Source organism: Magallana gigas, chromosome 2, assembly GCF_963853765.1.
Source record: "Magallana gigas chromosome 2, xbMagGiga1.1, whole genome shotgun sequence".
Lineage (NCBI taxonomy): Eukaryota > Metazoa > Mollusca > Bivalvia > Ostreida > Ostreidae > Magallana > Magallana gigas.
In genome coordinates, this window is record NC_088854.1 from 21,755,271 (window position 1) to 21,768,677 (window position 13,407).

The 13,407-nt window shown below is 32.3% G+C and overlaps 1 protein-coding gene across 1 annotated transcript in view; it reads right to left on the reverse strand.

Annotated features, from left to right (window-relative positions):
* Positions 1–861: 861 nt before the first annotated feature.
* The window catches only part of LOC105341985 (hemicentin-1-like), a 114,129-nt gene continuing 101,583 nt past the window's right edge, over positions 862–13,407 (reverse strand). Inside the window, exons 4-9 of the mRNA XM_066075586.1 lie at positions 5,280–5,531; positions 4,876–5,139; positions 3,534–3,797; positions 3,122–3,409; positions 2,473–2,544; positions 862–1,977 (exon numbers count right to left, since the gene is read on the reverse strand). Of these exons, the coding sequence (XP_065931658.1) occupies positions 1,754–1,977; positions 2,473–2,544; positions 3,122–3,409; positions 3,534–3,797; positions 4,876–5,139; positions 5,280–5,531 (1,364 nt within the window). The 3' untranslated portion in view covers positions 862–1,753. The remainder of the gene's footprint in view (positions 1,978–2,472; positions 2,545–3,121; positions 3,410–3,533; positions 3,798–4,875; positions 5,140–5,279; positions 5,532–13,407) is intronic.

The following is a 13,407-nucleotide window of genomic DNA, read 5'->3' on the forward strand; positions in this document are numbered from 1 at the left end:
CAAACATACATTTATGTTAATTTTTTTTTTTACACCACAACGTGATTTCAAACAATCTCTGACTGTGCTAGCACTGTTGTTTATTCGACTTTATTTGGACTTGACAAGAACCTTGTGTTTCGTTTTTTCTCTTTTTGTTATTTGGCAGTTTTAAAATATTATCCAAAATAAATCATTTTTTTAAGGTTAACCTAAAAGGAAGCCAACAGTACAGTTACTGACTACAGTAACTACATGTACGATTCGAGCCCCCCCCCCCCATCCGAGGGGCACTGTCTACTATCCTCCACCTATCACACTGAGTTATATTGACACATAATAATCCCTGTGAAGAACTTTGATAGCTTGACAATCAAAAATAAAGTTTTAAGTTTTGGTGAAAAATTACATATAATGGGTCTAGACTCCACTTTAATAAATCATTATAAAAAAGAGTAAAAACGTATCCTTTTATGAAAAGTATTTCTAGGATGGAGTTTAGGCCCATTCATACCAAAAATGTACAGCATAGCACAGTAAAGGCTGAAGATTTATTTTAGCATAAAACGTCATGTGGTCTAATTTGGAAACCTATACCTCTTGTGTTTACAGAATGAAAGCACGTTATTGATTTGCATAGTTAAATTTATAATATAAACAATGTATACAAGCCAAAAATTAATATCTCAGCAACGTTTGATCAAGTTCTTTTTTATTGATCAAAAATTAGTGAAAGATATCGCCTTGTACGCCCTTGACCTTTTAAAGCTTTCCCATAAGTGTGGAGTGTTTGCTAAACAGATATAAAAAAATCCTTTTTGTTATATCATTTTTGTAAACACATCGTGTACTCAGTGTCGTCGTAAAGAATAACTAAGTATGTGTGAAACTGTCATTTATTACTTAAAATGAAATAAAATTAGCAAAGTATATATAATCAACATTAATGAGGATATAAAATAAAAATACATGTACAAACTGACGTACATAGACCACAGAAGATGGTAAGCATTATATCCCCTAATCAAAATACAACAATTAAAAAAAACCTGTATTTTCTAATAAACTATGCGTCAAGGTAGATGGTGAGAGAATAAAAATTAACACCTATCGAGTCATTACTGCAAGAAGCACGCCAACATACGCCCTCTACTTACAGAAAATCATATAAATCTCCCTCCCACTGCTTCGCTTAAACATCAAAAGAAAGATAACTCTAACAAGATTCACAGTTTGTCCTAGACACACTAAGCTATCTCCATCAGCATCGATAAACCTTTTGGTCTCCATCGTCCGGTGCTCCTAGATGTCCATTGACGTTAACGTTTTTGACTCATTTTTCAAACGTTGGTCGTCCATATTCGGTGATAAAATGGTAAATAGGGTATTGTGAGGTCATATGAAAAAGTGTGCATTTTTATGCGCTTAAACGGTACATTTGATTAATAAGGACAAATAAAGCAAAGAAATGACATGGCCCGTGAAGCATAATAAGTAAGCTGTATATTTTTTATGGTGCATTTAAATCAAACAAATTTTTATACATATTAATTAGAAACTGCGTTTAAATCTGGAAAATGTCGCTGGTATCATGCAAAAAGTCTGCTATTAATCGAACTTGTCCACGAACTTCCAACAACACTCGTATATATGTGCTGATCTTTTAGACCCTCACTGTGAAGCCTACTTGACTTTGAGATCATTGGCAGCAGTCAGTTATTCAGGCTAGATAGTATTATCTTTACCAAAAAATATACTTTCAAATCCTGAAATATTAATCTTCACCAAAAACTTCATCAATGATATCAGGATGTTCTTTCATTAAAACTTGTAATTTAATGACGTAATAGTTCCTTTTCAGTCGTAGGACATCGCCCTCTAGTCGGAGTTTCTGGACTTCTTCATGAAGCTTGTCTTGTTGTAAGAGGAATGTGTTCATTTCAGTTTCACGTAAAGCGTTTGTCTTTCCTTTCCATGATGTAGGTGACATGCTGCGATCTGAAAACGAATTATTCTTTTATGGCAAAAATCACTTTAGACTACATATTTTTTAATTCTCAAAATCACATTATACTTTGCTTTTGTGACTTGTTACTATGGTGAGTTAAATGTTTTAATTGTTTATATTCATTTACACAAATATTGATATAACGTAAGAAAATAAACACGGCGTTTGAAATAAGTATTTTAAATAGAGACATATGATAGAAACTCTAACGAAGTTTATCTCAAGGTCATGTATTTTTAAAAAATTATTCCATTGTTAAAAATTGATACACTTTGTTTTAATTGCTTTTTTTTTATTAAAACATTATTTATTGAGTTTATCAAATGAATATGCATTCACAATAAGTAAAAAAGATCAGGAAACAACCGATCATGCTTATATCAACCCCACTTTTTATGATTATACATGTATTATCCTTCTTTTTTAAAACATTTTGTTTTTTATCTAATGCATAATACAATGGGTATGATATAAAAACATCATACCTTCATCTGAGTCAGAATCTCGTGATGATATTGTGGTCCCCGGGTCTGTCTTGGTAGCTGCCACTATAGGACCTATTGAAGAATGAATTGAATAGAAATAGTATTTTCTTGCCAGAATCAAAACAAAACAATAGTTACAAAATGTGAATTTATTTCTACATAGTGCCCAAAAAACTTTCATATGTGGTTTTCTTCAGTGTAATTGTAAAGCTAACTCGTTTCAAGTCCTGGAATACTAGGTATACTTTTATGATATCAATAGAATTAATGGCAATACTGTTTCAATCTCGTGCTGTACGAATTTTAAATTCTAGCTTTACAAATACGTAATCAATGATAAGGTATCATTCATTTGTTTTAAAGTGTTTAAAAACATAGTTTTTTTCTGAACAGTTCTTAACATCGTCGCAAAAACGTCAAAATATGGTTGACTCTCTCGCGAGAAGAGTATATCGTTTAGTATGCAAATATGCATGTTATTAAAATTCGCGACTTCAGTGATACGCAATAATGTATTGAACGATAACTTTTTTTCGACTGACAAAACTAAAGCTCAAAGTATGAAAAGTGATGATTAAAAAATCTGATTTTATTATATATCACACTTTATCATCAATAGGTTTCTTTACAGTATTTAAACCAAATTTACCTTGAATATTAAATTCCTTTCTTATCTTTCCCAATTCATTTTTTAATTCCAGTATGTATTTTCCAAACTTTTCTGTATCTGAAAGAATCAACACGAGCTTTGTACTTTCTTTGTGGGTCTGTATTTGTTGTGTTTGAACCTCCAGAGATGTATTTTGGTTCCAGGGAACAAACGACCATAGCACTTCCGCTGTTGGATTGGCCATGAAGGTTACCGTCAAATGAAGCAGATGGCCGACTCTGAATTCTTTGTCAGCCACACTGGAATGTCTTACTACAATAGGTGAACCTAAAAAAATTCAATGTAATTATTTATTTACGAGAACTATCATCTTGATAATAAGATTAACGTAAATTGTATCATATATTTCATGCACTTGTGTATAACAAAATCTTATCATCGAGAATCTTACATTTTATATTCGGCATGAAATTAAAACTACCAAATCCAACATCATTCACGGCCTCTACTCTGTATTCTCCCTGATCAAGACAAGACTCAATTGATACATTAAATGAAAGTTGTCCAGTCACGTGTGGTAGGAATGTCAAGGTTTTTGTTTCGTGGAATATCGTCATATTGGACGAAGGAGAACCGTCATCACTGAAGGTTAAATCCAACAGGTCTGGCGCAGTGATTGTTGTTTGATTTTTTGTAGATGTAATCACAGGCTTATCTGAAAAATTCAAAGCATTTTAGTCGAAAATTATTAAAGTTTCTTTAAAGACTTTTTACACAATAAAAATATATATGTACATTTTAGCATCTATAAGTATTTACTAAATATTTTGAAAGAGCACAAAAGATCTTAAGAACATTTTCAGGAAGTCAATACTTATTTCCATTTCATCATCTATTGAACAAAGAATGTTAAAGTATTGATAAATTATAACAAATTGAATATATTGCCCAGTCTTTGTTTACTAAACAGTATTACTACATTTCTTAAATATTTCAACAAGGCTTAATCCCCAATTTTTATCTATTCATCTTTATTATTTCACACGAATAAAATGTCTGCGAAATTGCGGAAGTAATCGCAACGTTAGCCAGTCTGGGTGGTTTTTTCTTATTAAACCGATCCCGTAATGCTACCTTGTTACGGCGGCAGATAACGTCCCATTTTGTCATTTTGGTTGTACCTGTACATTTGTTACATCTATAATATGTTTTATTATTATACAATTTTACAATCCGGACCCGGGGACATTTTTTATCTTTAACGTAGTTTTATAACTCATGTGCTTCTTTTGGAAAATGTATGTTTTTTTTAGTCAAAGATTGGCACCGACCTTGTGGTATTACTGGATAATATTTTTATCCCTAGTCTATTCTATTGATTGTATATACCTTCATTGTAATAATTTATTTAAATGTGCCTTCAATAAACGATCATTCATATTCCTGATACCCACGAGTTACATGTACTGTTATGATTTCAAAGGAGGGGTCAAACATAAAAGAATTTTATTGTAAGCGTTTATATTCTTTCTTCTAACCGGTCATTTTACGTCCATCGTCTGTAAACGTTGTTTATTATGCGTGTATAACTATCTGAATTCATTATAATTAATTTAAATGAGTTTCAATCGAATGTATCTAGTGAAACATACTTTATTATGTGTATTACTATAAAGTAAAAGCGTACTTAACAAAATACTGAGGAGAGTACTTAGTGGATTCAAACACATGTAAGAACAAACAAAATAGATAAAACAATGAATTTTTAAAAAGCGATACTGTATCACACATACACTTTATCTTGATATTTTGGATATTCGATGAATTCCTGTAGGCATTCATTAAAGAATTCTTAGCCGCACAAGTGTATCGACCAGACATGTTTCTGTGTACCAGCTCTTTGATGTATCTTTTATTCAGCAACTTTTCGGTCTGGTAAAACAGATATGTGCACATCGGTTGACAGTCAGCATCACACGAAATCGTTAACCTATCTTGTCCTTCTATCAAGTGTTCATATGAACTCCAGTAATGTATTCTCACATATTTTGGATCATCTATTAAAAAAGGAAAATATTTCAATGTACAATAATTAACTCAAATTAAAATAGACAATCATTTTTTTATAGCATTATCTCTGTTTAGGTCAAAATGTTTAGAAAATGCCAGCATTATACTGTGTAATATCATTACTTACACTGTACAGTCATAGTGTAGTATCCAGACTTTTCTCCAAAATAGTCAGTAACTTGACATTGGTATCTCCCACTGTCTTCTTTAGACAGTCTATGAAACTCCAGAACTTTTGTTCTCTGATTAACTGATCTCCCATCATGATACCAACTGTAAGACTGACATCCATGGTAACACCTAGCGACACAAGTTAGTGTAAAGGTACTATTTTCTATCGCAGGTAAAGACGGTATAATTGTTACATTGTCTGGCCCATCTACAAATATAGTTATGATTTATTTGATATTAAATAATCACATGTCTTCACATTAAATCGACAATACTTATAAAATATGTGCTAATTTGTTTACGTCGAACAAATTATTTGAAGCATTTGAACATATTTAACTCCTTATTAGAATGATAGGAAAGGAATGAATGAGCTTATAAATATGCCTTCAAGTTATTCTGAATGAACAGGAATATCAAAATAATCTTTGAGAAATATATACTGTATGTATACGAGGAAATAGTAGCCCCTTTCGCCCTCGTTGTGAGCGGGCAAATTCAAGACTGATCAAATTCAAATGAATTTTCAAACTGTTTTAAATTGAAAGAGGATACTAGTATACTTCTAACTGTGCCCGGGCAAATCCAAGACGGAGAGAAAACATTCGCAAGTGTAGAAGAGCAAAAATAGCTGTAAAAAACAGCGATTTTTAATATGTTAATGATAGATAAGTGGCTATTCCTACCTTTAACTTTGACGGTTATCCATCTGCTGTAATTGCGATATGGTTCAATAGCATTAGATGCAAGACATTGAAATCTGGAAGAACCGCTGTAGTAGTAAGATCTTGTGGCAAACAAGCTGTTTCCTGCTGTGTACCAGTATCGATATCCTTCTCTGTACCACGTGTAGGTACACTCTGGTACACAGTCCGCCTCACAGGTGATGTCGTGTAAAGGTTTCCCACCTCGCTTTGTGTAGAAAGTGTCGTTACCTGGGGTAATTGTGACGTCTCCTGGAGGGTCTGAAAGAAGTCAAATGCTTATTTAATATAAGAAAGATGACACAATGATACTATTACTTGGTCATGTCAAATCTTTTATATTAAAAATTCATCAATGTTTTATAAAAAATTATTGTAAGATGCCATCAAAATATTTTTATAATACTGTCGCCTTGATCGTATTTACTATAAGCCCGTTATTCAATAAAATTGTTTACTTCTGGTCACTCGACTATTTGATAAAATTGCCGAGCCAATTTTTAATTGATGTAATAAATTTTCGAATAAGGAATGCACGGTTCAAACCCTGCGAACGTGTTCGGAATGGTTTTTTTTATCGTTGTTAAGTCTATTAAATCAAGAGGTATTCGAGTGAAAGTTTACTTGACTTGTGCAAAGTCCAAGATTTGTGCAGTTCTTGTGTTCCAATCGGAAGTATCAGCGTATAATATTCTCAAAATAACTAGAAAAGTGATCGTTTTTCATGTTTGATTTATCTTCCAGTTATTTGTACTGTGTTGATATTCTGAGCAAAGTTGTAATTTCTGATCATCCACTCTACCCGTGATAAGAGAAGATACACATTGGCTTATTAGTTTTGTTTATGCTTTTGATGAGCAATACCATGCTTTTTGGACAATAGGTGATATTTTTCTGACTTTTTGAATGATTTTGATATTTTACATGCCAGCAAAAAGTCAGAACCGGCGCCATTAATGTTAAATAACACAAGCCCTATAATCGATACCGATGCACCGACAACTTCTACTAAACGAATAATATACCGAAAATCTATTTAATAACTCACACTAAATAATGCTAAATTACCAACGCCCTGATTTAAATCTTATGAATTTTATTTTTAAGGAGAACAAAAATCAAACAAGAGATGTTTGTGAAACATTTATGCCCTCTCCCTTGGAAATATCCACGTAGAATTTTTCTAAGTCAAAGGGGTATAACTCTGTCGAAAATTGCTTAATTGTAACCAAAATCGAACTTGACCTAGACATTATTATGATAAATCAGTAAACTAAATCTCATTTCAAGATGTGCAACCTCTGTAATGAAAATGAACGGAAACTATTGGTGGACCGACCTACCCACGGACCGATCAACCGACATACAGACAGACAGACGGACAGCAGCAAAGCAATATGCCCTCCCTTCTTCGAAAGGGGGGGGGGGCATAACAATTAACAAATTTGTCACCAGTTATAAAAGTAGGTACAGAATTCAGTACATCATTCAACAACATGTCTCAACACAGCACAGACAAGCTCCCAACTCTCGGGCTGAAGCGCAAGCTAAAGAAAGTTTCAAGCAATTACCAAGCACGAAGTATTGTTTTGAAAGTGGGGGGGGGGGGGGCAGACGCATCCAAAAAAAATCTTGACAACAAGCAAAAAAAAAAAAAAGAAGGAAATTTTGAATTTTCTAAAATCTTCAAAATCTTAATCCGTGGGAGGGGGGGGGGTAGTTTATCTGTAACTTCAATTTTTCATTCCTAATTTTCTTATTTTCATACCAGTTTTTTACATACTCCCAAAGAAGTGGGGGGGGGGCAACTCCATGTAAATTCTATTTTTTATACGTAAATTTAAAAAAATTAGTTGCTGCGAAAAAAGGCCCCCCCCCCTTGATGCTACGTGCCTGATTACCGATGTCGAAAAACGCATAGAAAGTAAAGCGGCCATTGCCATGAAATACGGGATCCCCCAACTGCTGGGTGGCTGTCTCGCTTCAAGGAGCTTCACAGCATCACCTTTAAACGTGACTGTGGGGAATCGGAAAGCTTTGCTGGGTTTTTTCTCCTTAAGATATGAACATAGTGTGTATTCTGTTTAATTTATGCGAAAATGTGTTCGTTTTGCTTATAAATATATAAACATTATTAAATTTTTATGCGACCCCCCACCCATTCGCCAATAAAAATGTGGAAATCGCAGTATAGGGTTGATCGGCAAAAAGAAGTTAATGCATCAACAGCAGAAATGAATGATTTCCTATTGTTACAGCTATAACCTTTTAATCTTTATTTTTTGTTCTCGTACAGTAAAATAGAGACAGTTTCAAATCACTAAACGTCTAAATTTCATATTCGATCACAAGTAACCCGAATCCCGTACTATTTGGATGAACGTTTTTTGAGTTTCATTTGCCGCGCACATTTACCCACCCCTAAAAAACCCCGTAAATCAATATAGAATCACAAATAACTTACATTGAATGGTGAGATTTACTGGATTAGACTCTACTTTCCCTTCCACTCCGCTAGCTTCACAGTGATATCCTAGACATTCTCCTGTCCCGCCTTATATCGATAACTGGATTATCCCTCAAGAGTGGTCGCTTCTCTTTATACCAAGCTATTTTACATGCAGGGTTACAGCTTGACGAGCAATTCAGAAGAATTGTCATGGAAGTGTCTTCTTTCTCGAATATGTCACCAGAAACGAGATGCTTTTTTCTCAAAACACTTGCAGTTTTTGGTCCATCTTCAAGGTAAAGAACTTGTGACAATAACGTCACGGTATTTTTAAGTTCATTCATATATAAACGCCTCACTATAAATAAATACATGTATCTTTCACATGATGCAGTACATATGCGAAGGGTGTTGCTTTTTTGTAATAAGGACTTCAGTGGTATTGGTTTTCCGACCCACCTAATAAAATATCCGAAAAATTCTTAATCATTGCACAAAACGAACAGTGAATTTTTCCGCACATGTACAAGTACATGTATAAATAACCATTGTTATAATATGCATGTACTTGGGAGTCTGAGATCAGTCCCTGCAAGCCCGCGGTGTCCATCCTCAAATGTAACTTAAGTTTCAATCGTTTTAGATATAGTCCACCCAAAGTTTACACTAAAAAGTACAAAGAGTTATCAGTGAATGATGTAAAATTATTTAATGATAGTATCCTGAATGAAAGCTGAGATAAATTCATAATAATAATAATAATAATAATTTAATAAAGCCAAACAGTTCTTGTAAAAGCAGATTTTGAAAGTCAAAGAAATGTTTGCATTCATTTATTAAAGGTCTGAATTTAATTAGACTGCATATCAGTTTCTGCATAAAAATACATGTAACGTGTAAAAACAAAGGCGATATATGCTTTAATAGATATACTAATTATCTGGACCATAATTACCTACGTGCGATAAAGGAAGAATTCTTCGTTAATTCATTGATGGATAGAAATAAAAAAAAGTTAATTAATAAAATATCATTGTGATAGCATGATGGATAAATCCTTATCATTTTTTTTTTATGAATCGGTAAAACGTCACTTAAGGTAGTCCATCTATAACTATCATATAATTTTATATCTTATAAATTGCAAGTTTAATTACTAGAATCTTAGTGTGGTTTTATGTGGTTTATTTGATAATAAAGATTCAAATTTTGAATATTAAAAAATTAATCCCATCTTGAAGTTTACATTAAAGTCTATGGGAAAAATGCATTTTTAAATATATCTTTATAGTACAAACAATTTTCTCACAAATCTCTTAATGAAAAGTTGCAAAAGCTTTCTTGTTCTTTGATAATGCTAAAAAAAATTCATTTTTTACCATACATATATTTAATAATTGAATTTTTAAAAAACTTTGCAAGGGGCAGAAAACTCTTTAAAAAGTTCCAGTGCAAAAAGTTCATTTAATCGACTCCATACATATTCCCGAATTTGGTTTATGTCGGCCTCATAATAATTTTGAAATAGATATTCAATATAGTTCATATAAACCAAAATTGTTAAATTCACTTCAGTTATCGATGGACTACCTTAAGATTAATGGACTTCTTCACTTGTTAGGGTGACAATGAATGCCATCAATACTGGAATTGTTAGATTTAATCTATGTTGATAACACATACAATGTTTCACTTTGTTATTCGACATGCTGAGAATGATTTAAATTCATTTTTATGCGTGGTTTTTAGAGTTTTTAATTCTATTTCATAATCCTAGCGTAATTGATTGATGATAATTTATGCAAATTATCGCGTGTATAGCTTTAAAAGTATGACCCTTACAAATAATCGTCAAATGATGCCATGTCATATACGAGTGAATCCTATACACTCATGACTGTCAAGATGTATGAGCAGCTATTGAAATCTTTTGCAAGAAAGGGATAAAATATAACGGTGAACATTAAACACGTATATCAAATAGTTTCACAATTGAAATATGCCTATCTAGTGTAGAGTAAACGATTAGACTGATAAGAGTTGTGTTCTTCAGCCAATGTCCCCTCTTCACATTCGAGCACATTTGGATGATCCTTGTACCTCCCAACAGAACCAGTTTTAATACAGAATTCAACACGAAAACCATGGTATGGAATTGCTTTTATACAGTTATATTTACACATATCGGATATGATTTTATCTATTTCTTACGGAAACTTATATTTAATTCATAGCTCCATAGAAACATCCGGACTGAAATCTACACGCCCCTTTCATCAATTGGTCGAAACCTACAGCGACCTAAGAAAATCACGGACTGCACGAAATAATCATAATGATGTTAGGCTCATACACACAAGAGACGATTCCCATAGGAATGACGTAACATATATACCTTAAAAGTAATTTAGTGAATTTTACTTACTTTTTACAATCAATTTGTCAATTTGTTAGAAGAAAGATGTAAATATAAACAGTAAAATGCTTTCTTTGATGATTCATGCGGGTTATGTATATTTTCTGCATTGTCGCCACCTTTATTTCCCGCATGAATCACCAAAGAAAGCAGTTCATTGTTTAAATATTGACCATATACCTGTGCATATTTTAGGACGGACATGACAGTACGATTGACCATCATGTATCTAAAAAGAGATTTTGGGAGCACTCAGATTAATTGTACTCAATTTCACACAAACATTTTAAGTAAAAGACAAGATATTAGTACTAATGAGGATAAATTGACTATAAGTTAATTTAGTATTTGTATGGTACTTAAAGATATTTGTTTATTTCATATTTTCATTCAACGGTGGCCATGACAGATAATAAAATTCATTGTTTCTAAGAAGTGTCATTTTCTGGAATATAAAATCTCTTTAAGATTTAAAAAAACAAACATCTGACGATATCTTTGGCGAGAAATTTTGACAAATGCATGAATGTTATCTCTGTGATTTTATAAATAATCAACAAACAATCTTTCAATATGCAGTTTAATATTCCTAACTGAAAATACTGCGCCATTTTTAGTCAGTTAAATATCTAAGACACTACATATATACTAACATTCAATTAATTTTAATTGAAACTTGATCAGGATCTCTTTGAGATATATATAAAACTCCTCTACTCTTACATTTTACTGAGGAAAAATGACGGATTAGTATTTAGAGGTCTGCAAAACCATTAACGTGTTCACTGCTTTGTACCCAAAGCCACCTACATTGTATATCTGAGAAAATAAAATCGCGCTACCCCACCCTCCCTTTTTCTAAAATATCGGACCAGCCTCTGATAGAATATTTCATTTTTACACGTAGCACAAGTTGCCACGTTTATTTGCAAAACCTAATCATTAAACGTGATTTTGCCTTTGTTGCTTAGTTGCCAGAGACAATGTTCTCACCTAAAAGAAAACATGCTAGTTTGTAACAGATCATGTTCTGAAACCTTTTTTTATTTCAATTTCTTCATAAATAAAGTGAAAATATCCAATCAACATTTACAAAACATGCCAAAGTGTAGGTCACATTTACTTTGTATAGGAAATTTCATTTATAAAGCCCTTACAATCGGAATGGTTTGAACTACGTATACATTGTGCCATTTGCTGATTTAAATTGTTATTACTATAAAAATATAGGGAGATATCATATCTGTGTGAAGTTTTATAAAACAGTCATTAATACAATATTTCAGTAACCTGTATGTCATACGGAAAGACTGTCCATTCTTGCCTGTATTTTTGTCTGTATTGTGTATCAATTAGTTTGCTATAAGACGCATTGTCATAAAGAAATTGAAATTAAAAATTGTAAAAAAAAAAAAAGAAAAAAGAATTTCATTAAAAAAAATTGCAATTCATTTTACGAAAAAATTATCTGTTTGGAATGTTCTCTCGTTTGACTACAAACTAGGAATTCGTCTACATCCGTATTTAACGATCTCCGATCCTCAGCAAAGTTCGATAACTCTAAATTATCCGGATTTCTTTTATTCGTATCATACATGTAAATCTGACTTTTATACAGACAATTTTAGTTTAGTATTCTACTGCTAGTGTAACCACCAGTTACACATTTGTATGATTGGCGTAGTGGATCCACAGAGCAGCACACCCACTTGTATACATTTTGGTATAGAGTTCGAGGCAATCGATGCACCGGACTTTTTTTTAACTCAACTTGTTTCTTTATTCTATTATATCCATTGTAGATTTGCTATATTGCTAAATTTGCTATAACTTTGTAAAATGCATTGATACTCTAAAAAAAAATTCATTATATATCATTTCATTTATAAAGGTTGTAAGAAAAATATTATTCTTATGATGAAAAAAAAATACTTTGAGGCTGAGGATCGGAGAACCTTAATTGGATAGTGTGTCCCAAGCCTGATCCATTTATTTTCCTCACAAGATGTTTCTGCAATCTGAACAATTGTTTAATTTTTTGCTTTGCTAAAATTAGATTAATTTTGCTGATTTTAAAATAAATTCATTTGTGTATATACATCGAGAGTCAGATAACAAATGATGCATCCATTTTTTGGTTAGCAACTTTCGTCGAGAGTACATGTAAATGTTGAAAGAGGAAGTTATACAGGAATTCGACCTTTCAATTCTTAGTTTTTCTATCTATGAAGGTCATCTGACCATTGCAAATACTCATGAATAAAATATTTTGATACACAAATGCAAAATTATACATCAAACAAAAACGGGGTACAATAAAAGAAAAAATTAGGAAAAGATACCAAATTCATCATCAAAATAAAAGCATACAATATACAAAACAAAAAAACCCAAAAAACCAAACAAACAAACACCCCACTCCCCCCCCCCCCCCAAAAAAAAAGTACAAAGAAAAAAAAAGAACCAAAAAATCTCGCATGCTACAAAGTAATTCAAATAACAATATGTACATGTA